Source organism: Lotus japonicus, chromosome 4 (genome assembly GCF_012489685.1).
Source record: "Lotus japonicus ecotype B-129 chromosome 4, LjGifu_v1.2".
In the NCBI taxonomy this organism is placed as follows: Eukaryota; Viridiplantae; Streptophyta; class Magnoliopsida; order Fabales; family Fabaceae; genus Lotus; species Lotus japonicus.
In genome coordinates this window covers 52,705,222-52,732,455 of record NC_080044.1, presented here as the reverse complement: position 1 = coordinate 52,732,455, position 27,234 = coordinate 52,705,222, and the positions used below count along the sequence as shown (strand labels likewise).

Below are 27,234 nucleotides of genomic sequence, written 5' to 3'. Positions count from 1 at the left end.
TGTGACCAATTGTGTGAGGGGGACATATGTCACATTCGCCTAGGTTCTTTCGTTACCAAACTTAGTAGAAGCCTTGAGGAGGGAATTCGCTTTTCAAAAGAAGGTCATGTTTCTATAGAGATTATTGGCTCAACCACTCTCTATCCCGTAAGATCTCTCCAGCTAGATACTTAGGGGCCCTACTTCTTATGATCAAGGTACTTATTATGAATTTTCTGTAATTATATGAGTAAAACTTAAAGCGCACTAATCAAAAGACAATTATGTTGATACATTATTTTGGGCCATACTTACACGGTCTTTTGATCATTATGACCATAGATATTCAAAAGCTAGCAGCATCAAGGACCCCATCATCCATGCATTACATCAATGGTTTGTTGGTTCTATCCTCAGCCGTTGGCACAAGGCTGACATTGTTATTGCACAAGATTTATTCATCTTATAGTGCATGAGGAATAACCGCCGTCAAAATGTAGGTGTCTACTATCTGAGGTCTTGCTCGTCCCTTGAGACCAATTTGGGTGCGGGGGACATATGTCATATTCGCCTAGGTTCTTTCGTTACCAAACTTGGTAGAAGCTTTGAGGAGGAAATTCGCTTTTCAAAAGAAGGTCATGTTCCTATGGAGATTATTGGTTCAACCACTTTCTATCCCGTAATAACTCTCCAGCTAGAAACTTAGGGGCCCTACTTCTTATGATCAAGGTACTTATTATGAATTTTCTGTAATTGTATGAGTTAAACTTAAAGCGCACTAATCAAAAGATAATTATGTTGATACATTATTTTGGGTCATACTTACACGGTCTTTTGATAATTATGACCATAGATATTCAAAGGCTAGCAGCATCAAGGACCCCATTATCCGTGCATTTCATCAATGGTTTGTTGGTTCTATCCTCGGCCGTTGGCACAAGACTGACATGGCTACTACATAAGACTTATTCATCTTGTGGTGCATGAGAAATGACCGTCGTCAAAATGTAGGTGTCAATTTTCTGAGGATTTATTCGTTCTTGTGACCAATTTGCATGAGGGGGACATAGGCCACATTCGCCAAGGTTCTTTCGTTACCAAATTTGGTAGAAGCTTTCAGGTGGATATTCGCTTTTCAAAAAAAGGTCATGTTCCTATGGAGATTATTGACTCAACCACTCTCTATCCCGTAAGTTCTACCCAGCTGGATACCAAGGGGCCCTACTTCTTATGATTAAGGTACCTATTATGAATTTTCATTAACTGTATCAATTTCACTTAAAACAATTATGTCGAGGCTTTGTTTTGGGTCATACTTACACGGTCTTTTGATCATTATGACCCTAGATATTCAAAGGCTAGCAGCATCGATGACCCCATCATCCACGCATTACATTAATAGTTTGTTGGTTCTATCCTTGGCTGTTGGCACAAGGCTGACATGGTTACTTCACAAGACTTATTCATCTTGTGGTGCATGAGAAATAACCGCCGACAAAATCTAGGTGTCTATTTTCTGAGAACTTGCTCGTCTTTTGTGACCAATTTGCGTGAGGGGGAAATATGCTACATTCTCATAGGTTCTTTCGTTACCAAACTTGCTAGAAGCTTTGAAGAAGAAATTCGATTTTCAAAAGAAGGCCAGGTTCTTATGGAGATTATTGGCTCAACCATTCTCTATCTCGTAAGATCTCTCCAGCTAGATACTCAGGGGCCCTACTTCTTACGATCAAGGTATTTATTATGAATTTTCTATAATTGTATCAGTTTAACTTAAAACGTATTGATCAAAAGACAATTATGTTGATGCATTGTTTTGGGCCTTACTTACACGATCTTTTGATAATTATGACCCTAGATATTCAAATGCTAGCAACATCAAGGACCCCATCATCCGAGCATTACATCAATGGTTTGTTTGTTCTATCCTTGGCTATTGGCACATGGCTGACATGATTACTACACAGGACTTATTCATCTTGTGGTACATGAGAAAAAAGCGTCGTCAAAATTCAGGTCAACTTGTTAGAAGTTTTGATGATGACATTCACTTTTCAAAAGAATGTCATGTTCTTATGGAGATTATTGGCTAAACCACTATCTATCCTGTAAGGTCTCTCCAACTAGATACTCAGGTGCACTACTTCTTATGATAGGTGCCTATTATCAATTTTCTGTAACTGTATCAGTTTCACTTAAAACTTTCAGATCAAAAGGTAATTATGTTGAGGAATTCCTTTGGGCCTTACTTACACAGTGTTTTAATCATTATGACCCCAGATATTCAATGGCTAGCGGGATCAAGGACCCCATCATCCGAGCATTACATCAATGGTTGATTGGTTCTATCCTCAGCGTTGACACATGGCTGACATGGTTACTATACATGACTTATTCGTCTTGTAGTGCATGAGGAGTAATCGTCATCAAAATGTAGGTCTCTATATTTTGAGGACTTGCTCGTCCCTTGTGACTAATATGCGTGAGGGCGACATAGGCGACATTCGTCTTGCTTCAATAGTTACCAAACTTGCTACAAGCTTTGAGGAGGACATTCCCTTTTAACAAAGAAGGTCATGTTCCTATGGAGATTGTTGGCTCAACTACTCTCTATCCCGTAAGGTCTCTTCAGTTAGATACTCAGGGGCACTACTTCTTATGATCAAGGTATCTATTATCAATTTTTTGTAATTGTATGAGTTAAAATTAAAACGCACTAATCAAAAGACAATTATGTTGAGGCATTGTTTTGGGCCTTACTTACGCGGTCTTTTGATCATTATGACCCTATATATTCAAGGCTAGCAGCATGAAAGACCCCATTATCCGAGCATTACATCAATGATTTGTTGGTTCTATCATCGGTCGTTGGCACATGGCTGACATGGTTAGTGCACAAGATTTATTCATCTTGTGGTGCATGAGGAATAACCGCCGTTAGAATGCAGGTCTCTCTTTTCCGAGGATTTGCTCGTCGCTTGTGACTAATTTGCGTAAGGGGGACATAAGCCACATTCGCCTAGGTTCTTTCGTTACCATACTTGCTAGAAGCTTTGAGGAGGACGTTGCTTTTCTAAAGAAGGCCAAGTTCCTGTGGAAATTATTGGCTCAACTACGCTTTATCATGTAAGGTTTCTCCAGCTATATACTCAGGTGCACTATTTCTTATGATCAAAGTGCCTATTATCAATTTTCTATAACTGTATCCGTTTCACTTAAAAATTTCTGATCAAAAGGTAATTATGTTGAGAAATTGTTTTGGGCCTTACTTACACGGTTTTTTGATCATTATGACCCCAGATATTCAATAGCTAGCAGCATAAAGGATCCCATCATCCGAGCATTACATCAATGGTTGGTTGGTTCTATCCTCGGCGTTGGCACATGACTGACATGATCACTATACATGACTTATTCATCTTGTGGTGCACGAGGAACAACTGCCGTCAAAATGCAGGTCTCTATTTTTTGTGGACTTGCTCGTCCCTTGTGGCTAATATGGCTGAGGGCGACATAGACCACAATTTCCTTGTTTCTTTCGTTACCAAACTTGCTAGAAGCTTTAAGGAGGACATTTCTTTTTTAAAAAGAAGGTCATGTTCTTATTGAGATTATTGACTCAACCACTCTCTATCTCGTGAGGTATCTCCAGTTAGATACTCAGGGGCATTACTTTTTATGATCAATGTATCTGTTCTGTACTAGAGAAGCTTACGTAAGATAAGGAAAGAAAGCAAACCCTAGCAGAGCACTTAAAATAGCAAAGAAGTCAGAAAAAGGTAAATTCTCATTAATGCTGAAAAAGGTGGTTCGTACAAGTTGATGACCTCCCCTTTTATAGAGGGTGTGGTCAGGGTATGGACTTTTCCTATATTTAGGCTTGACAATCAGGGCCCAAATCCCTAGGCATATAAGACAAATCCAAAAGAATCTTCCAGCTGGCTCGCGGGTCCACCTAAGGAAGAGCAAAGATATTCGTTGTGTCGTTGATTCCCGCCATGGCTGTCTTTGTTCGGGTGATTGCTTATTTTGGGCGGGCATAAGTATCCTTTATGTCCCGCCCAGTCCACATGCCCCCAAGACATGAGGCTCGGGTAACTTGAGTCGAAATGTCTTTAATATGCTGCTTCGTCGCCCGCTTTTATTGTTCACCTCGTGATGTGTCATGATATCACCATTCCTCGTGGTCGCGAGCATATCGCCACATTCTTGTTTATTCATTCACCGCCATTTTGTTGTTCGTCGATATGGCCACTTTCATGTTCCTTAATACATCGCCATTTTTATTTTCGTTGATACGTCGCCATTGTCATAACCGTCAGTCACGTCTTTTCAACTGACGCACGTAATCCTTGTTTTCCGGGATTTCGTCATCATTTGCCATGAATGCAGTTTCCGGTTGTGCGTCTCGAGGAGTTACATCTTTTCACTTCATGCCTTTTCAAATTTCAAATCCCACGACTCTTCACGATCTTCTCCACTCATTCTCTCTCCTCCTTTTTCCTCTATAAAAACCCTCTTTTTACTTTTCACTTTTCACTTTCCTGAAACTCTTTCCCTGAAACTTTCTCTGCAATCCTTACTTTCTCCTCTTTGAACTCCGGCGAACCTCCGTTACTCCGGCCATCGTCATTGCGCGGTGCTCTCCCATAGCCGACGTCCTCCTTTCCCAATCCTCCACTTCTTCCTCCGGTGAGTTCTTTCTCTTTCTTGAAACTGTTCATCTTCTTCTTTTTTCCTTTTGAACCTGTTCATCTTCATCTTTTTTCTTTTTATGAAATTACCCAGCATGTCTTTGAATAATATTAGCATTTCTTCCCTGGAGCTTTCTTCACCCTCCACAGAGGGGGAAATTTCTGCCCCCACTGTTATTGAAATTCAATCCTCGCCTTCTACTCACGATGATTCCGGCCCCGCCGGTTTTGTCGATTCTGTCCTTTCTTCAAATGGGGATTTATCCTCGCCCGAGTGGCGTCAAAACGTACAGTTAGTTGAAGATAAATGCCTGTGGCGTTCCATCTGGAGCAGTATTGGGAGCATCAACTCGCTCCGGATGACTGCCCAAGGGTTTACGAAGATAAATCCCGCCACCTCTAATAACGAAGATCTGCAATTGAATGTCCTTCCATGCGGCGATGATGACTGTGTTCTTTTTCGCAAAGAATCGTCAGATGACTCGCCTGATTTCTTTTTCGTTTATGGTTATTTTTTTACTGACTTGAATATAAAACTTCCTTTCTCACCTTTCATATGCCACGTTCTATCCTTTCTGAACGTGGCGCCTTGTCAACTCCAGCCCAACGCCTGGGGCTTTATCCGTTGCTTCGAAATTCTTTGTGAGCATTTGAGCTTCACGCCCACCTACCCCTTGTTCTTTCTCTTATATAAGTCCGTTACCAAGAAACCTACGTCTGTAAAGTGGGTCCCCCTTTTAGCTCGCAAGAAAATGAGTCGATTCACCGCCCTCAAGAGCCATTACAAAGTGTGGCAGAAAAAATATTTTAAGGTTGTTGAATCGCCTGAAATAAAAAACTTGTTCCGAGATTCCGATAATAATCCTCTCTTCCCCTTTTATTGGACGAGAAATCCTCGTCGAAAAATCTCCGTTTCGTATGACGCTTGGACGATTCCGAGCGAGGGGTCGCTGACTATCTCCGCTCATTGCCTGTAATCTCTGGTCATGATTTGATTGAGGCGTCTAAATCCGGCACCTTAAATCAATTCTTTAGTAAGTTTATAATCTTCATCTATAACTTGGTTTTTTGTTTTTCATATGTGATGTCTAACTGATGTTTTCCTGTGTAGCCACGATGGGTAAGGGAAAAACCGATGCCAGCCCGCTGAATATAAAAGCATACCTCGCCCAATCTGCTGAAGCGGCGAGAAAAAGAGCGGCAGAAGCCGAGCAAAAGAAAAATCTTGAAGGCGCTTCAGATGCTGACCACCACAGGGATCCTAAGCGCCAAAAAACTTCAGGCGCTGCTGAAAAAACTGCTGGTGGTAAACCTCTCCACCAGACAACTCTCAATCCAACTGGTTCGGGCTCCAAGAATAGACCGTTGGAGAAAAAGAAAGGAAATGACAACGTCCCGCCACCCCAACAAGATCCAGGCATGATGATTAACCGCCCGCCAACTCCATTTAGCCATGCTGGCACTAGCTCAGCCATTGGTGGCGAGGCTCCTCCCCCTTTGCTAAACTTTTCAGATCCTCACTTCAACGGGTTGGACTTCATGACTCGAACTTTTGACAACCGGATTCACAAAGATATTTCCGGTCAAGGTCCCCCCAACATCGCTTCCCTGGCCATTTACCATGCGCTTTCTGCCGCTAGCACCGTGGCGGGCATGGCGCAGTGTGTGAAAGAATTGCAGTCGGCCAAGAATCGTTTTGAGAAGAAGGCGACTGATTATAAGGCTGCATACGAGCGAGCAAAAGTCGATGCTGAGACAGCCAACAAACATTTGAAGTCTGCTGAGGAAAAATGTGCTAAGTTAACTGATGACTTGGCTGCTTCTAACCTGCTCCTTCAGAAGACCAAGTCCTTGAAAGAAGCCATTAATGACAAACATACTGCTGTGCAGGCTAAGTGCCAAAAGTTGGAGAAGAAGTATGAACGCCTGAATGCCTCCATTTTAGGGCGCGCCTCCCTCCAATTTGCTCAAGGCTTCCTGGCGGCCAAAGAGCAAATAAGTGTTGTTGAACCAGGCTTTGATCTTTCCCGCATTGGGTATCTGAAGGAGATCAAGGATGGTCAAGTGGTTGGCGATGATGACGTTGGCCTCGACCTTCTTCCTCAATTTGATTCTGAAAGTGAGCCTGAGGAAGGAAATGGCGAAGATGGGAATGACCAGAACAAGAATGAGGATCAAGGAAAGGAAGACCCTCAAGCTGTCGCAAGCCAGGATAACAACGCCAACAATGAGAGCCTGGCTTGAATTTATTCTGTTTTTATTTTGTCAAGTTAAAATTTTGCTTTGGGCTTTGCCCTTTTGCTTGTTGTTGTTTTAAGTCATGTATGGGCTTCGCCCCTTCTTACCTTTAATGACGTTCGTTTAAGTTCTTTTGTTGTTTCCTTGAAGTTGTTACCTTACCTTGATGTTGTTTACCAGATTTTGTTGTTATTTAGGTTTATATACCTTAGCCGATTTTTCAACGAGGCTTGGTTTCTAGTGGCCACTAGAATTGCCAAGGCTTGTAATATTTGATGGCGATACTTTCTTATTCCGAAAGGTTTATTCGCGGTATTATATACCTTGATACGATTTGCACTGCATAAATTCGTAATATAAATCAAAAAATAAGCAAGTCTTTTTGAAATGATTTTTTCATTACTTTCCTTATATGGGAACAATTGTCCCTTCATTCTTTACATATGCCACCTCATTAAAAACCTTTCCAAAGAAAGGGAAAAAGAGTGCGGCTTCATTCGCCTTTGTTGTTCCTTTTAACTGAAATACTGCTTCAAATGCGAGGCGTTCCATGTTCGTGGAACCTTTTGACCGTTAAGTTGTTCCAATTTATAAGCTCCTCCTCCAACGTCGCATATAATCCTGTAAGGCCCGCCCCAATTGGGCGAAAGTTTGTTGTGTTTGTCAGGTATAGTATTTTTTCGGAGCACTAAGTCTCCTACCCTCATAGTTCTTGGTACCACTTTCGTTGAGAATTTTCTTGCGACCTTCACTTTCCCCGCCTCATTCCTTATGTGCGCCTCTCGTTGTTCCTCAGGCAACATGATTAGATTTGCTATCAAATTTCCCCCGTTGTCATTCACATTAAACCGAGCCACTCGCCAACTTTGGTTTTCTATTTCCACAGGGAGCATGACATCAGTTCCATAAGTTAAACGATATGGGGTTTCCCTTGTGCTTGACTGTTCAGTGGTGTTATATGCCCATAGGACGCCTGGTAATTCTTCCGCCCAAAGTCCTTTCGTTTCATCCAGCTTCTTTTTTAAGCCTTTCAAGATAACCTTGTTAGCTGACTCGGCCTGTCCATTGGTTTGTGGATGTTCTACCGAGGCAAATCGCATTTCAATTCCCATTTCCGCGCAAAATTCCCGGGTGACATTACTTGTAAATTGGGTCCCATTGTCCATTACCAATGCCATGGGAACCCCAAATCTGCACACAATTCTTCGCCACAGAAAATTCCTGACCTTGGCGGTTGTAATAGTCGCCACTGCTTCAGCCTCTATCCATTTGGTGAAGTAATCAACCGCCACGATGATATACTTCATTTGTGCCTTTGCTACTGGGAATGGTCCTAGAATGTCCGTCCCCCACATAGCGAATGGCCAAGGTGCCATCATGGTTGTTAATTCTTCCGGTGGTGCCTTATGTAAGTCAGAAAAGACTTGACATTTTTCGCATTTCTTGATGTATTCCAGACAGTCCTTCTTCATTGTTGGCCAATAAAATCCTGCCCTTAGTACCTTTACTGCTAATGATCGTCCACCGATATGACTGGAGCACACTCCTTCATGGACTTCCGCCATTATCCCAGGGGCATCCTTAGTGTCAACACACTTGAGCATAAGAGACATAATTCCCCGCCGATATAACTCGCCATCTACCAGTGTATAAAAACTGCCCCCCCTACGTTTTGCCCTCGAGTTCAGATCGTCGTCCCTTGGAGGATTTTCCAGAAAAATCTTGATTGACTCCATCCAAGAAGGCTCGCCTTCAGTCACTGACTTTACTGCTTTTAACTTTACTTCCACCAGATCAATACTTGGGCGAGGAAGGGTTTCTTGGATGACTGTCTGATAATTGCCCAATCGCCCCGTGCTGGCCAATTTTTCCAGCACATCAGCCCTCTCATTTTGACCTCTGGGAACATGTTCTATCCTTATATTTTTTACTTCCATCATTAATCTGCGTACAACTTCCAAGTATTTAGAAAGTTGCGGATCCTTCACTTGATACTCGCCTTTTACCTGTTTAACAACCAACTGCGAATCTCCTTTAATGAATAACTTCTGGACGCCTAACTCAATAGCAAGCCTTAAGCCGGCAATTAAAGCCTCATATTCGGATTGATTGTTGCTCGCCCTGAACTCGAATTTTAAAGACTGTTCGATGACCATTTTGTCTGGGCTTTCAATAGTTGTCCCAGCCCCAGTTCCAGTGTCATTGGAGGATCCATCCACAGATAGGACCCACTCTCCTTGCGTCTTCTCGCCTTCCGCGGGTGTTAATTCTGCCACAAAGTCGATCAAACTTTGGATTGTAACTTGGCCTCTTGGCTCATATTGTATATCATATTCTGATAACTCAACTGACCAGCTGACCAATCGCCCTGACAAATCGGGCTTTTAACCACGTGGTCGTGGGTTCGATCCCCACAAACGGCGCCAATGTTCAGTACTAGAGAAGCTTACGTAAGATAAGGAAAGAAAGCAAACCCTAGCAGAGCACTTAAAATAGCAAAGAAGTCAGAAAAGGGTAAATTCTCATTAATGCTGAAAAAGGTGGTTCGTACAAGTTGATGACCTCCCCTTTTATAGAGGGTGTGGTCAGGGTATGGACTTTTCCTATATTTGGGCCTGACAATCAGGGCCCAAATCCCTAGGCATATAAGACAAATCCAAAAGAATCTTCCAGCTGGCTCGCGGGTCCACCTAAGGAAGAGCAAAGATATTCGTTGTGTCGTTGATTCCCGCCATGGCTGTCTTCGTTCGGGTGATTGCTTATTTTGGGCGGGCATAAGTATCCTTTATGTCCCGCCCAGTCCACTATCTATTATCAATTTTATGTAATTGTATGAGTTAAACTTAAAGCACAATGATCAAAAGACAATTATGTCGAGGCATTGTTTTGGGCCTTACTTACATGATCTTTTGATCATTATGACCCCAGATATTCAAAGGCTAGCAGCATCAAGGGCTCCATCATTCAAGCATTACATCCATGGTTTTTTGGTTCTATCCACCTCCGCCACTACCACTAGGAGCTTGAGCACCAAACAGAGCCCGCTCTATCATTCGGTTCATATCTTGGTTAGGATCGTAGGCTTGTGATCCCTAAACATATCCCGAGGATGCGGGGTTCTTAGTTACCTTGCTGAATGTCCTTATCTCCTCCAACACAGTCTGATAAAAATGTATAACAATTTAGTAACACAAAATAATTAGAAAACAAGCATACACAAAACAATTACAGAAGGTCTAACTCACCCCGAAATTCCCCGCAACATCGTTTCTCGTCTCCGGTGGAACTATTATGGGTTGGGAGCTCCTCTGGTACCCCAACATGTAACCATTAGTTGTTTGTCCCGAGTATGTGGCGAGTACCCCCCTTAATGCAATGACTAGCAAAATCATCAAACATCTCATCAACTACCTCACAGGGTACATCCGCTGGTGCCAGATTAGGAACATCTTGAATCCACCCAAATTGGCGCAAAACTCGCTCCGGCAGATGAGCCCGAACCATGCAAGAGTGACAGATGAACCCAGTTTATAGACTAGCATGTTCAAACTCCCTAGATGCTCTGTGACTGGTGTATGGTGTCCAATCCCCCATGCCTGTAGTAAGGTCGTAAAAAACATACATTTTCTGATGGAGATCCATATTTCCCCGTTGAGGTATCCTTCTCATAGCCCTTAACATATCTTCATTGTGCGCGCAGTTCGACTTCCTATCGAACACTAACCGCAGAAGGTTCTCAAAGATCCAGGCCTGTATTCAAGCAAAATAAAGTTGTATTAGTTAAGTTAAAAATGCACAAAAGTAAGTGAAAAATCAAAGGTGCCGAAATCAAATTGCGGCACCTAAAAGTGCGTAGGTAACGCACATGAAAGTGCGTAAGTAACGCACCTGAAAGTGTGTTTAGAAGGCAAAAAACCAAGACTTCAGAAAACGCGAAACTGACCATGAAATGGAGCGACCAAAAAAGCAGGACGGTTGGCGCTACGGGTGAAGGCCCTGGGTGCGACAACGTCGAGAGTAGGTGGTAGTGGCGGTGGAGGATGCGGTGGCGGTGGCGAAGACACTGGTGGGCGGTGGTTTGAAAGTGAAATGGAAAGAAGAGGAAGAAGAAAAACAAAGTGATTTGAAAGTGAAATGTGAAATGTGTGGGTGAGGGGTGAGGATTAGGGATTTGAAATGTGGGGGTGGTGGTTTTGGGAGGTTATGGGGATTTTTTTAAGGGGTACTTTTGTATTTTCACACTTTTAGGGGAGGTGGAATTAGATGTCGGGGTGGAAATAACAATTACCCTATAATAATGCCATTTGAGGTTTTCTCTAGCCCACTTTGATTTCCCATCTCCTATTATTGAGTAGATAATATGGTGTGGGGAGTTCTCGACTTTATCTTCAAAGGAATGGAAATAGCTAGGCCTTCTTGCTTTTGTTCCATCATGTGGGTTAAGTCAAGGTGATATGATGTTGCCTACTTATTTCTCTTTTGAATTGAGAAACTATATCTTATCCTGTTTGATCAAACATTTGAAATAATTAAACCAAGGTCTATCTCATTTTTTGTACATTGCAATGTGTCATATTATTCTCTCATGATTCCTTGTCTCAAAATGGAATGATAATAAGTATGCTCCAAAATTATTTCTCAAGATAAATATTAATATTGAAAACTCCATAATTTTTGGTTTGAGGGTGTGAGCTGGAAACATAAGGAAAATTTTACCACAATTTCTTTTATTTGGGTTGCTATTGATATTGGTAAATATCTTGGGTTCAATCTATTTTATGGTTGTGTTAGGAAGAATTGCTTTTAACCAATTTTAGATAGTTTGTGAATCGTCTTTTTGTTTGAAGTGTCATTTGATGAATAATTGGATGATAAGATTTGTTTCATTAATAATAGAATAATTTTTCTTTTCTGATTTGTGAAATGCAAGTAGCCTGGATTCCTTCAGGGGTGTGTGTGATAGGTTGGATGTTAACACACCCTTTTCGTAGAGCTCTTCGATGCTACGAAAGGATTGATAATTTGGCATTTGTGGAGCGATGTTATCCCCTAAACGTGTCTGTTTGGTTTTCAATTTAAAAAAAAAAAACTTTCACTTAACAAAAATTCAAAGCCTCTTTCACAACGTAAAAAAAAAGCCTCTTTCACATTTGTGGTATTGTAACGTGTGATCTCAAATTATAATATCTCGAATGAACTTATAAATTGATCTCAAATTAGAAAGAGTAGGTGAGGTGGTCTTCTTATCTTCTGGTTTATTAAATTAAAGGAATAGAAAAGTTACCATGTCATCAAGTATAGATACAGATATTATTTCTATCTCGTATAATTGAATGACACATCGTTACCACGTCACGGTAGGCATCACATCAATCAATTTTGTGTTCAAGCAGATGCAATATGTGACCTTTTTTGCTACGAATTTTGTTTTTTGTTCAAGGTACAATTAGACCTACAAAAGGTTTATGAATAATCCAAAAGTTATTTTAGTCGACATGACATCTATCCTACCTTTATATCCTTTTTTATAGTAAAAATTAAGCAAAACGGTTAAACCGTGAAAATTACTGTAAGAAGGAAACAAATTCCATTTTACTCCGCTAAGTCACCAACCGCACTGATATATCAGTTTTCTATAATTTTTTATTGTTACATCACAAAGATAAATTGCACTCACCAAGAATTGATTTCTAGACCTTCCTTACCCAACCCATATATCTTTAGCTCCTACCATGTAAGCTATTCTACGAGGATGTGACTAAAAACAAATAAAAATATCAATCATTATTATCTTGAAGAATTAAAAAAAGAGACTTTTTTACCTTGGTAGTGTAAATTTAAAATTTATTTACCAATCTAGTGCAACTTTTAAAATATTTACACAGCTAGTGTAAATCGCCACTAGCATCGGCGATATATATATATATATATATATATATATATATATATATATATATATATATTTTCTTTTAAGTGTCGCCATTATAATTGGCGATTTTGCATTTAGTCTCGCCATTAGGATTGGCGATGTCCTTTTTTTTTTTATTTTAACACTTATAATGCTTATAGGATTGGCAATTTTAATTTTTTATAAACAAATTTTTTTATCTTAAGCAACAACGCCAACAACATTGGCGACTTTTTTTTTTTAATACTAAACACAATGGCATCACGATTGCATGCATGCATGTCGTTTCTTGTGGGGGGGAGTTCAGCGTGTAAATAAAATTATGTGGGTGGCTTGGGAGGATGTCTGTAAAGGGTCTAGGTATGGCGGTTTGGGGGTGGGGTATCTTGAGTGGAAAAATAAGGCTTTGCTGTTGAAATAGGTTTGGCGGTTTGGAAAGGAAAAAAAATGCGTTGTGGAGGGCAGTAATCTGTGGAAAATATGGTTTGAAGAGGGAGTTACTATCCATGAATTTGGATTTATTGGTTAGTAATAAATGTTCTACTCTGCTTGCTGATGTGTGCGCAATATGGCGTGAGAATGGGCTGGTTGGGACTGTCTTCAGGGAAGGTATAGGTTGTCAAGTGGGGAAGGGGAGTGGAGTTCTGTTTTGGGTAGATCATTGGGCTGGTGCGGGACCTTTCCGGCTGGTTTTTCCAAGGGTTTTTGCTCTTGCAACAAATAAAAAAGCAACAATCATGGACTGTGGTGTGGTGGAGGGGCATAAGTGGATCTGGAATTTATCTTTTGTGAGAGAATTTCTGGGGTGGGAAAGGCAACAGTATGATGATTTTCAGGTTGTTCTCCAGCAATTGGTTCCTAAACAGGGGGTACATGCGGATGTTGATTGTATGGTTTGGAAACATGATAACATGGGCATGTTTAGTGTGAAATCTTTATGTGCAGTTGTTGAGGCAAGATGGTTCACAGAAGATGGATGGTCGGTTCCGAAATCTTTAAGGCTAATTTACCATCAAAAATTGCTTTTTTTTCTATGGCAGGTTCAGAAGAACAGGGTTGCTACAAAAGCAAATTTGTTACGGCGTGGTGTGGCTTTGGAGGATGGGGTGGTCTGTGTGCTGTGTTCTGCTGCACCTGAAACGGTGTGTCATCTTTTTCTGCACTGTCCCAAGGTATGGCAGATGTGGGCAAACGTGCTGTATAGAGAGGGTGTTTGGTGGGGGGTGCCTGAATCAGTTCAGGCATGCTTGGCTGAATGGGGTTCGCTTCGTAGATCTACAACAAGAATCTTATGGGATTTGATTCCCTATGCTCTATGTTGGGTGGTGTGGTTAGCTAAAAATAACGTGATTTTTAATGAATTATCTTTTGATGAAGAAGAGGTGTGGGAGTCTCATATGTTAATGCTATTTACATGGGTAAAGGCTTGGTGGAAGGATTGTCCATATGGGGCGGATCAATTTGCTCGGGGTTTCACCAAAATAGATATATTAAAGTCAACGGGTGTTCGCCCATTTGTGCCTTGGAAGCCTCCTGCAGGCATGAATTTAAAATTTAATGTTGATGGGTCTTTCCAATTGGGGTCTGCTGGCGTTGGTGGCATTTTGAGGAATGGGGCGGGGGTTGTGCTTGGTAAATTTTCCAGAAGAGTAGAGGTAGAGAGAGCTGATGAGGCGGAAGTGTTGGCTATCCTGTATTCTCTTTTGTTTTGTCAATAGTTTATGGTGTCTTGTGTGGAGGTTGAGAGTGATTCATCTTTAGCTGTTGGTTGGGTAAAAGGTGATCAAATGAGACCATGGAAGCTTACAAATGAGATGAATATGATAGATTATTTGATGCCGCTGGTGTCCTGTCTTGGGGTGAATCATATATTGAGGGAAGGGAATGCGGAGGCGGATGAGTTGGCTAAACAAGGTTGTTTTTGTGTGGAGCCGGTTTGGTTCTATTCGCTTAACTAATATGTAATTAGCACCAGGAGGTGTTTTTTGGGCTTTCTTTTCTTGTTTGCAGGATAATGGATGGCTTATGTTTTGCTTGATGGGGCTTGGAAAATACAAATATGACTTGCTGATTCAGTGGGTGATTTTTCCTGCACATGTTGCTGCTGAAAACATCATGACTGTGTTTGTTGTTGCTGTCACGCTGTTGTTGCTGCTGCCATTCATTGTGCTGCGCATTGATGCTGGTTGCTGTTGCTGGTTTTTTGCTGAAGCTGTTACTGTTGGAATAATCAGGATGCTGTTTGCTGTTGGTGGTTTTTGCTGTTGCTGTTATTTCACTTCTGTTGCTGTCGTGAAATCTGTTTCTGTTGCTGTTGTTATTTGGCTGAAAAATCTGATGCTGTTGTTGCTGTTGTGTTGTTGTTGCTGTTGCTGGATTTTGCTGTTATTGTTGGACCGAAAAAATCTGTTGTTGTTGCTGCTGTCACGCGGGTGCTGCTGGTGCGCTGTTGCTGCTGTCACTATTTGTGCTGTTAATTGATGCTGGTTGCTGTTGGCTAATGTCTGTTGCTCGAAAATTGATGTTTTTCCTGATGTTTCATTTTCGTTTTGCTATTTGGGACAACAGTCTGAGCTGAAATAATTTTAGACTTCTATTCTTTGTTTTAGGAGCAGATTTGGCTATCTCAAGATTGTGGTACTCTTTTTCCTTGCTTGGTTTTTATCCCAATGGGTTTTTCCAAGTAAGGTTTTAATGATGCTCTTTCTTGGAATATTTTTTTATGCCATTCTGCGGGTTGGTGGTGGGGTTCTTTTATAGCTCAAGTTCTGTCCGTGTTTCTTGACTTTGGTTATCTCTCGTTGTATTTGCTACTTGCCTTGAGTTTGTTTTTGCTCAGGTTTATTTTTAATAATATTCTTTCATCTTTCGAAAAAAAAAGTTATTGAGTACTAAACCTCTATATATACACAGATTCTTCCAAGTAACATTCACACCACAACCACTTTCTAAAATATTTCACACACCACAACCACTTTCTAAAATATTTCACAGTTAAGAGAAGTTGAGGACTAGTCGAAGTTGAGCTTGCTACTGAGAAATCATCATCTTCAAGGTAAATAATTGATGATTTATTTGTAGTTGTGCTATTTAACTATATATATATTTTAACTATATATATATATTTAGGTTTTTAAAATAATTAACTACATCAAAGTGAAAAAAACAAAACAAAAGGAAGCCAATATGGTTTAAAATAAAAAAAAAGGACATCGCCAATCCTAGTGGCGACACTAAAAAGTTTCAAATATATAATATTTGGTTAACGCCAATGACGATGGCAATACTAGAAAAAATATATATATCGCCATGACTGTTGGCGATTTCTTTAAAACATAAAAAAAATAATATATATTACTGATTCTAGTGGCGATTTACACTAGTTGTGTAAATATTTTAAAAGTTACACCAGATTGATAAATAAACTCTAAAAAAGTCAAAAAAAGATTTCATCCATAAGATTTGGACAGGGTTTGGATTTTCTCATGTGTAAAAAAACTTGAGAGTGTCAAGTTTCATCATCTCACAATTAATTTTATTCTATTTTATTTTTCATTTATTATCTACATAAAAATTAATGGTGAGATGGTAAAACTTGACACTCTCAACTGCGGGGCGATTTGGACATACTGTATTATTAATCCTCAATAATTTAACAATGACGAACACGCATTGTCACTCGTCAAATCCTGTGTGCGCGCGCAAAGCACTCCAAGGCTCACATTAGTGCAGCCCACCCTTGTGGCCCACAGTAAAACCCGGATGAGCATCACTTTCCATCAACAATACTACAAATTTGGATAAGCATTTGCGATTTCTATGGGGAACATAACCATATCTGCGTTGACCACTACATAACACATCACACTCAACACGTGACCTCATCCCAGCCGTCCATTCAACGAACTAAACTCAAAGTGTGCAGATCCAACGGTGGAGATCTGAGGTGCAGGACACTGGTTTAGAATGTGGAAGTAGGTTGAATGATCCAATTTTTTAGTTAATTTTGGAAATTGTTGCAGAAGAAAGATCATATAAGCTTGTTTGGGTTGCAGTTACAGAGAGAGAAAGTGATTGCAGTTATAGAGAGAGAAACGAGTGATCGCAATGGCAACGATGATGCAAGAGTGTCCACGAAGCCCAGAAGCGAAGCTAGGGATGCGAGTGGAGGATCTATGGGATGTGATGGAGCCACAGTTGAGTCCGAATGAGAAGCTTAACGCGTGCTTTGAAAGCATCCCTGTCTCTGCGTTTCCGTTACCTCCTTTGAATCAAGGTACTGAACTACTCATTATGATGATTTCTTGTTGTTATTGTCTGTGCTCTTGATTTGTTGTTTCTCTGTTTCTGTTTGATTCTCAATATGCAATTTTGTTTGTTTGTTTAGAGATTGAAATCAAATCAGACGCTACTTTGGCGGAAGCTGTGAAGATACTGGCGCGTCACAACGTTTTCAGCGCGCCTGTGGTGGATGTTGATGCTCCTGAAGATGCTAGTTGGATTGATAGATACATCGGGATAGTTGAGTTTGCTGGAATTGTTGTCTGGATTTTGCATCAGGTAAACTTGTTATGTCAGACATGAATTCAATTTGTTACTCTGCATGCATGTTTGGAATTCTTTCTATAATTGATTTTAAAACCAGAATCAATTACTTATGTTAGTAGATTATTTGGATTTCATATAATTGATTCCGAGAAAAGCGAAATTGATCGAAAGATGCTAATATCACCAGTCGGATCCAGGACCCCGGGATCAAGGGTTCAAAATTTGCAAATGAACACATCGGTAAAAATATAATTAAAAACAATTTTAATATATTTATACATGAAAAATTATACAAGTCATAGTTGTGCAAATAGGTGGGTCTTTGGGGGTAAATATGTGCAAAATTTAGTCTACTAGTATAATTTAAAATTTTTAGGGGTTCAAAAAAAAATTATATAGGAAATTATGTGCAATTTTTTTTTTCAGCGGGTTCATCTGAATCCCCTCACCTACACATAGCTTATTTGTATTCTATTTAATTTAAAACATGTTAATCTATTGCACACATATAGATTAACATGTAATGTTAAAATAAAAAAAAGGCTTAAATGCATTTGTTGCCCCTGATGTATCGCCAATGTGCAAAAGACAACCCGACTCTTTTTTTGTCGACGTTTGTACCCTCAATGTTTTGAGAAAGTATAGCGAATGCCCCTCCGTAGATTGACGTTAAAAAACTAACGGAGGGGCTGACGTGGATTTTCTTTTTTTATTTTTCTTTTATTTCCTCAGATGCCACGTCATTAAATGAAAATAAAAACCTTGAAAATGTGTAGGAGAGGTTCGAACCCAGGACCTCATAGTGGCAAAACACACACATTACCAATTGAGCTACATGGACAACTGATATATTTGACAACAGAATTTTATTTATTTCATATATCTTCTTCATCTTCTTCCTCATCATTCATCTTCTTCCCTTACCAATCCCTAACCCCAACGGCCCAACCCAGATTGAACCTCCTTCCTCCGCAGCCCCACCAGCCACCGTCGTCGCCACTATCCCGGCACGACGACACCATGGTGGCGAACACCCTTCACGCCCCAACGATTTCCCTAACACTGTTTAGTGGTGCTACAATCCATCCCGATTGGGGACTCCCTAATGGAAAAGGCACTTTCAAGCTGACCTAACAATGGCTTCTTAGCATCCAATGATGACAAAATCTGAGAACTACCCTTCTTCCAATAAACACTACCATGCTGTTGTCCACTCCCAAAAACACCTGCAACCTTGGAAAAATCGAAATTTGATTTTGAAAGCTTCTGAAAGATGAGGTCAAGAGCTTCTACCCACATCAATATGGGTGAAACGATTCTGCCATTGCCAGAAGGATCTCTGCACACCCCATCTTTGGTTTTGTAATGGGGCAAGTCAGAATCGAAGTGCACAAGCTCAGATGCAACAATGGTGAGGTTAGAGTTTGATTGGTAAGGGAAGAAGAAAGAAGATGAAGAAGATATATGAAATAAATAAAATCCGGTTGTTAAATTAAACAATTCTCCATGTAGCTCAACTGGTAATGTGTGTGTTTTGCCACTACGAGGTCCTGGGTTCGAACCTCTCCTACAAATTTTCAAGGTTTTTATTTTCATTTAATGACGTGGCATCTGAGGAAATAAAAGAAAAATAAAAAAAGAAAATCCACGTCAGCCCCTCCGTTAGTTTTTTAACGTCAATCTGACGGAGGGGCATTCGCTATACTTTCTCAAAACATTGAGGGTACAAACGTCGACAAAAAAAGAGTCGGGTTGTCTTTTGCACATTAGCGATACATCAGGGGCAACAAATGCATTTAAGCCTAAAAAAAATTTAGTGGGGGCAATTAGTACACTTCATATATATAATGTTCAATTATCAAAGATACTTGTGAGAGATTTATATATATATATATATATATATATATATATATATAATGTTCAATGCGTACAAAAATATTGTGGGGCACTTGCCCCCATTAGCTTGTGAATAGATCCGTCCCTGATTACAGGTAAGTGTTTAAACCCCTAGGTCGAGAGTTCAATTCTTATGAGCCACACTTTTGGAGGAGACATTTGGACTCACCACACTAGATCAAAATTGTGAAAACAATTTAACACGCTAAAAAAGAAATCTATGTAATTGGTTATTTGTTAATTTTTATTGGTAGAAGGATGATTTGATTGTTGCTATACATGTTAGTGTTTTCAAATTCAATACAACCATGGACTATTTGAAAGGGGAAATAATTAAAAGCTGATATGATACCTGTTGAAATTGAAGTAATTTTCTTTCTTGGATGCTTCATTTTCACACTAAGCTAATAAGACAATGTTCTTGACAGTCTGAACCTTCATCTCCTAGGAGTCCATCGACTCCAACCAGTGCAAGCGCGATTGCAGCTAAAGCCAATGGAATTACTTTTGCTCTAGAACTTGAAGCCTTAGGCCTTGGATCTGCTGCAACAACTGCAGGAAACTTTTTTGAGGATCTCACTTCTTCTGAGCTTTATAAGAATACCAAGGTTTTGTACCCGCCAATTTGCAATATCAGCCTAATTTTGAAAAGTTTCTGTTCCAGCACTTAGTTTGATTAAATTTTATTTGGTTATTTCAGGTTCGTGATATTTCAGGGACATTCCGCTGGGCCCCGTTTCTTGCTTTAGAGAGATCAAATTCATTCCTAACCATGCTCTTGTTGCTTTCCAAGTACAAGATGAAGAGTGTTCCTGTGGTGGATTTAGGTGCTGGTAGAATTGGTAACATTATTACACAATCTGCAGTCATTCACATGTTGGCAGAATGCGTTGGGCTTCAGTGGTTTGAAAGTTGGGGAGCTAAGGAAATATCTGAAGTTGGTCTTCCCCTTGTGACACCAGATCAAATCATCAAGGTGTGTACCAATCTTAAGTTGGAGTTCTGCATTAGCTGAGTGGAACTGCCATATATATTACTATCAAACCTTAACTAACAGTAAGCCATGCCATATAACAATTCAACTGCAATAATATTAAATAGGATTAGCACAGTGCTATGCTCTACTGTATCATAATGTAACCCCCGGACTGTTTGGATAAGCTTTTCTTTCCTTTGAGTCAATTTGGAACCGAGAAGCTACTCACAGATGTTTCTCCTCAGAATCTATTATGGTTTTAGAATCAATTGTAGAAGAATTTTCAAACGTCTATAATTTATGTTCTTCACTGCATTGAACCGTATCAAGTATGAATTTTACCGCATATCGAGAAAAAGCTTTCCTGCATTTCTTAAATTATATTACATGTATGACAAATGTTCTGGGCTGGAATAAGTTATTTCATTACCCTCTTTGAAGTAGGCTTGTTGATATTGATGAACTTCACAGTGGATTATTTCCTTGTTTTCAGGTTTATGAGGACGAACCAGTCCTTCAAGCATTTAAACTGATGAGGAAAAAGAGGATTGGAGGGGTACCTGTAATCAGAAGAGGTGGCGCAACTGCAGTTGGTAATATAAGCTTGCGAGATGTTCAATTTTTGCTAACTGCCCCAGAAATTTATCATGACTATAGGTATGTCATCACATTTAATCAGATGCAGTGAGCTTGTTTAGGCTGCAATTCATAAATATTATTTCTGTTGTTGTTCTACCTTCTTCCATTGCTTAACACTTGTTGGATTTTCACACTGTAACAGAACTGTTGCAGTAAAAGACTTCCTGACTGCTGTTAGAACCTACTTAGACAAGAACAAAAATGCATCCTCAATGTCAAGTGAATTTATTACATGCAAAAAGGACTGCACAATCAAAGAGCTGATTCAATTGCTTGACCGTGAGAAGATTCACAGGGTCTATGTTGTGGATGATGATGGGAATCTGCAAGGACTAATCACACTGAGAGATATCATCTCAAGGCTGGTGCATGAGCCGCATGGCTATTTTGGTGATTTCTTTGATGGTGTTCTCCCTCTGCCTGCAAACAGCAGGGTTTAACTGGAAAGGCATCAAGGAAGATTAACCTGCTCTTGCAGCACCTTTTTGTTTTTTAATAAAATAATTTCTAATTAGAAAAAAAAGTGCAGGAAGATCTGTGTGCTTCCTTCTCTTCAGGGTTGAAGATGTGGAACTAGATCCTTCTAACGTGTAGGCAGTGTGCAAGTTGTTTGCACCCGTTTAATCAGTATTAGAGTGAGACTGTGTTGTAAATGTAAATAAATTATGGTGTAATTAGAAATTTTGTCAACTATTGGTTTTCTTTATATTCTGTCTTTGTTTTCTCCTATTGATTCTGAATTATAGAGAATGCACAAAATATATCACTTGAACATCTTATTAAGATAGTAAAATGGGTAGACATATTGAAAATGAAAACAAGGTAAATGATGGCCTAAGAGATTAATGGAATCGCAGTTGCTTGTAGCTAGGAAAAGATCAACTGATTGCTTGGAATGTATGTAACTTATGTTCTTACCGGGCAAACCAAGTCTTTATGTCTTGCACCTGTCCGGTTGAGGCAGGAAGTTTGACAAAAACAAGGGATGTTGAAAACAAAAGGAAACGAAGAAAACTACTCCAGAAGAAAAGTTACTTGGAACCATTTGTTCACAAAGGGAATCTAGGAGACATCAAAGTATTTACCTAACTTAAGCTTAAGATACAAAAGTGAGTTATCTCTTCATTATGTTCGGTTCCCCTCTAATAATGTCTACACCATTCACACCACTTAATGAGTGTCAAACCATTCCTTCGTTGGCTTCCATAATGATAGTGAGGATTATGTCATTCCTGATTTCTGGGCTTTCGTTAATTGCTAAGGTAACTGTATTTGGCAGAAATCCTGGCAAGTCGGTCAACTTTCATGAAGAAAATGCATCAATCTCCTGATCTCGAGGGATGTCACTAAGTTTGTGCAACATGGTCGGTGTTCATGCAAAAAAGCCATTCATTCCTTGTCCTTATATCCCTGATCATTCAAACACTCTAGAAAATAAGCTAGGCCACCAATTGCCTGAATGATGCTGATAAGTGATAACACATGAACGATGAAAAACTAAAGTAGGTGGTGTCTAAATGACTTATGAGAAACTTTGGGTTAAATAACCCATCATCCATTCACATTGGAGATAAGTGAGTTGAAAATAAATTAATAAATAAAATACATAAATTTCAACTCATTTATCTTCAATGTGATTGGATGATGGGTTATTTAACCCAAACTTTCTCATGGGTCATTTAGACAACCCCTAAAGTGATCGAGTTACTTTTGAGTTAAAAGTACTTTCAACCCAATGAAGATTTTTTTTGCTTATACTTGTGCTTTGAAATGAGTCAAAAGTTGGTTTAGAGGATAATAGATTGAAATCCAAACACACTAGTTGTTCTATTGTTCGTGTTTCCCACAACAAGGCTAAGTGTGCGTCTGAATTGCAGCTCGCACACGTTACAAGACATCTTGGATGATAAAACACGAATTCCTAAAGAGGGCTTTTAATTTGATGAGTTACATAAAATTCATGACCCATTTTCTTAAAAGTCAACTCTCCAATCTCCATGGAGAGAACAGGCTACTTCACGTGCTCAGAATTACTGCAGTTTAGACAAGCCAAAGCTAACCAAACTGCTCTGAAACATGATGTTTTTAACAAAGGCAAATTACTATTTTTGTTTTGGCCATTTACAAAAAGTATGAATTCAAAGTAATACCTGAATGAAAATGCAGATGCAATGAGCAAGTAACAATCTCTAGCAAGTAAAACTACTGGCAAATCATGACAAGAGTTTCAATAGTTACTGATGCAATGCCATGAAGTGAATTCGATGTCAACCCACCACTGCCATATTAACAAGCCATATTAACAAAGAAGAATAACATGCAAATGCCTTATTTAGTTTCAGTAGTTACATATGCAATGCCATGAAGTCTCAATACATGCAAATGACTGAAAAAGTATGCTTAATCTGAAAGTTCAGTAGAGCAAAAGGAAAAATTCTTGATGAGTTCAAATTTCTTGCCAAAGCTAAAACTTTGAGGGAAAGACATAGCATTTCCACAAAGCTGAAGCTACTAATTGAGATATAACAAAGGCAGCTGAGAATAATTGCTGAAGGTAGCTAAGGCACATTGGCATATCCACATAGCTGGGATATACTAACTGAGATACAACAAAGACAGTTCAGAATAATTGCTGAAGATGCCCAGATGTAACATCTAAGAGTGCTGAAAGTAGGTGTCAGAAGATTATAGATCTGAAGGTACAAACAGATAATATCACTGCAGTATGGCACCACTTACTAATACATAACTTTCATCAACCATTATGATCAACTCAGTTCTCACATCAAAGTTTCAGACATTATCATATTAAGTATTAACTATTGACCTATTTCTTGAATTCTTCCTGGATTATCAACAACATTCTGACAGTCATGTAAGCCTTTTCATGTGCAAATTTTAATCATGTGTAGATCTTGTTTCTGGCTTTCTGCTACACCTACAACTCATTTCCTCAATTCAATTATTAAAAGCTAACCATAAAATATGCACAAATAATAATGTATCTAATATCTATCAGGTAAGAAAATCATTGTCCTTTCAATGATTTCAGGTCGCATGCAGGTATGTAAATACACACAATATCAGATTTCAGGTAGCTACAAGGATGAAAGAACTATTTCAACAAGTATAGTGATTAATGACAACGACATCGATAAGCTGTGCGAGACACTACATTTGTGAATATATACAAAAGATATTACAGTATTCCCACTTTGCAGAGCTAAAAAGAAAGAAAAATCTTTTTTGGATGTTTGGGAAGGGGCATGGGAGGAAAGTTGAATTCACAAAATCCCATTCTAACATTAAGATCTGTAACATAAACACCTATCCAGGTAGAGGATACACATGAGACAGGAAATATTTTCAAACTAATCCTCACATAAAATGAGTTCACCTGTAGAAGGCATATCTTACAGTATACTATGTACTCTTTCTCCTTATGTGATGCAACACAGCAGGGGATCCTTCAAATAAATCTAATAAATAGGTCTCTAGATCCTCTGGTGTATACTTAATGTATTTCCCCGAATGCCTTCCCTCTAGCTGACTCTTAAACCTCCCCACAAACGAGCGGTATGCAGGAATCACCTTCTCTGATATAGATATTCGCATCTCCTCACGAAGCTGTTCATCCGGTACCTTCCAAGCAGTCTGAACCCTGTATATTTCTTCAAAACATGCATTGAAACTCTTGAACCTCTCCTTCAAAGCCACCTTTGATGCATTACTAGAGCTCCCTCCAATCCCTTCATCCTTCAAACAAGACAAGGCCTTGCTCCAAGAGGCTCTGAGGTAGCCTGTTGCATACTGCCTTATCTGACCGCGGCGCTTACGAATCCAATCATCACCCAACACAGTCCTAAGATCCGAGTCCTTCACTTTCCGCACCAGGTAATATAGATTGTTCATCAAAAACACCTGCTGTAATGCGGCGTCCTCATAGAGTTTAGACTTCTCCTCAAGATTGTACTCAAGCTCAGACATCAACAACAGTACTTGACGCCCTAACGGGGACATGGTCTCTAACTGGGAACCATCACCACCCAAATCATTTTGAAAACGGTAAAGATCCTCTTCACTGATTTCCAAAAGTGAATCCATCGCGGCACCATAATCCACAAGCAACTTCAGGTAATTCATGACATATCGAAGCAGAGGATGAACATCCCCAGTGAGTACTGGTTTTTTAGAAGTCTCATTCCGAATACAATTCTCAAACTCAGTAAATGTCCCTTTGGCTGCCTCACCAAGCCCCTTCAGCACCACCTTGGCCTCATTGATCACATACACAACCGAAACCATATCCTCCAAATCAGGCAAAGCATCACTCCAAGCCTCATACATATCCAATATCCTGAACAACTTCTCCGGCGACCTCTTACAAATGGCAATGGCCTCTGCGAAATTGAACAACTGCATAATACACCCTTTAGCAATCTCATTGAAACCTACCTCCTTCAACTCCTCCAATTCACCAAACAAACTCTCACACAGCCTCTTCTCCCCACTCAACAAAACCCCAACAACCACCTTAACCGCATGCACCCAATTCTTCATCTTCTCATCCAAACTCTTCCAATCAATCTTCTGCACCTCTTCAATACTCAGCTTCTCAACGCCAAGAATAATCAAACACTCATCCAAAGCATCACGACGAACACCGCTATATACCTGAAGACACTCCCTCTCATAACCAGACCTAACCATGCGATCGATGATGTCCTTGAGGTTCGGAATCGCCTCAGGACGCACCAAATCAACAAACAAATCATCCCCAAGGCTCGGATTAAACCGGTGACATCCACGATCACTGCCCTCGCCGAAGCTCTCAAGATTCTCATAGATCGGACCATCGTGCGAGCCGAACGAGGTGGAGAATCTCCGGGTCGAGCCGCCGCATCGGCTAACAGCATCGGGAGGGACGGTGTTGCAGATCAGCACGTGACGAAGCTCGTCCTCAAGCCTCGACATAGCGAGCTGGATCGCGTTCTCGGCGCGGTCAACTACGGCCTGGACGGTCTCTCCGGCGGAGGAGATCGAGAAATGCTCCATCCACTGGATGATCTCATCAACAGCGGTGAAATACTCAACGGGATCATTCGGCGGATCAAACAGCGACGTCGATTGATGCGAAGGCTCGCCGGAGAGAGAAGCGTCGGAGAGGATGACCTTCTCGGCGGCGTCGAAGCGGTCAAGCTCTTCTTCGGTGGAGGATTTGGAGTCATCGGCGTTGTTGATGAGGTCGGAGATGCCGGAGAGGCGGTTATCGAAGGTGGAGAAGATTAACAGCATGTCGTCGCGATCCTCCTTGGGGGTTTTGAGGCTCTTGAGGATCTGTTGAGCCGCCGCGAGGACACGGTCGTCTCCGCCAGCTCCGCCGGTAAGACTGGTGGTGGTGGTGGCCATCGTTTCGTTTCCTCCACCGAAACGGTCTAGGGTTTTGTTTGTTTGTTCCTTTTTTTAGATAATTGATTTTGTGTGATTGGAAGTTTGGAACAAGAGTGAAGTAGAAGAATCGAAGAAGGGTTTGTTTGGAGTGAAGAGAGAAAGGGAAAGAGAGAGGGGAAAGAACATGGATGGAAGAATGAAGATTAAGATATGCTGATGATGATGAGCATTATTCTCGGATATGTCAGAATTTGTGGTTTTTTTGTTTTTTTGTTTTTATTAACAAGGGTGAAGGGTGTTGTTGTCGTTAGGGAGTGTTTGGGAAGATGGAAAATCTGGGGGGAGAAAGACACTGTTGGCCGGCAATAACGTGAAATCAGGATGGGGTTTTCAGTTTTTTCAATCACGCCTTGTTAATCACGCTGTGGACTCGTTTATACAAGACTTCCAAAATTTAATAACGTGGGTTTTATTACAGTTTTGCCTCTTTTTGGGACTAACAAAATTCGTCAAGGTGAGAAAAGATAATTACTACTATGTGGTAAATAAAGTGTGAACTGTGAAGAGTAAAAAAAATCATTTCAATTTGTTTAGGTTTTTTTCTTAAAATGATTTAATGCATTAAGCAGAAACGACAAACGCATAAGTCAGTGCAACGGATTGTTTAGAGGTTGCTCGAGTGCTTGATGAATTATTGATAGTAGAAGATTTTGGGATAGAGAGGCTATGGTGAAAGTAAGACAATGGTTAAGGAAGGATTGTCAAGTATCCTTTGTTCATGTGTATCGTGAGAACTGAGAAGAACAACGTAGCGGACTTTCTGATAAGGAAGAGTAATCTCTCTCACCGATTGCGGGGGCAACCGCCCTCGACCATGTATGTGTCATTGTATTTAGACGCTTGTGCTTAGTTTCTAGTTCTTGTTTACTTTTCTTCTTGTAAAAAAACATTAAGCTGGATCAAGC

At 40.2% G+C, this 27,234-nt stretch overlaps 2 protein-coding genes across 2 annotated transcripts; one reads left to right on the top strand and one right to left on the bottom strand.

The window, feature by feature from the left end:
• Positions 1–16,863: 16,863 nt before the first annotated feature.
• On the top strand, positions 16,864–21,584 carry LOC130714490 (SNF1-related protein kinase regulatory subunit gamma-1). The gene is made up of 6 exons (XM_057564386.1): positions 16,864–17,095; positions 17,207–17,379; positions 19,692–19,871; positions 19,964–20,239; positions 20,733–20,896; positions 21,021–21,584. Exons 1-6 carry the CDS (start codon positions 16,927–16,929, stop codon positions 21,316–21,318), a joined length of 1,260 nt encoding a protein of 419 aa, XP_057420369.1. The 5' UTR covers positions 16,864–16,926; the 3' UTR covers positions 21,319–21,584.
• A 2,410-nt stretch (positions 21,585–23,994) lies between these two features.
• On the bottom strand, positions 23,995–26,664 carry LOC130714488 (exocyst complex component EXO70B1). Its single transcript, XM_057564385.1, has one exon. The coding sequence runs from the start codon at positions 26,285–26,287 to the stop codon at positions 24,302–24,304; it is 1,986 nt and encodes a 661-aa protein (XP_057420368.1). The 5' UTR covers positions 26,288–26,664; the 3' UTR covers positions 23,995–24,301.
• Positions 26,665–27,234: the final 570 nt, after the last annotated feature.

Excerpts from the sequence above, each read along its gene's own strand:
- LOC130714490 (XM_057564386.1), top strand. The coding sequence starts at position 16,927 with ATGGCAACGATGATGCAAGAGTGTCCACGAAGCCCAGAAGCGAAGCTA. Across the intron at positions 17,380-19,691 it reads TTGTCTGGATTTTGCATCAG|TCTGAACCTTCATCTCCTAG; the intron begins GTAAACTTGTTA and ends TGTTCTTGACAG. Across the intron at positions 19,872-19,963 it reads AGCTTTATAAGAATACCAAG|GTTCGTGATATTTCAGGGAC; the intron begins GTTTTGTACCCG and ends TGGTTATTTCAG.
- LOC130714488 (XM_057564385.1), bottom strand. The coding sequence starts at position 26,287 with ATGGCCACCACCACCACCAGTCTTACCGGCGGAGCTGGCGGAGACGAC.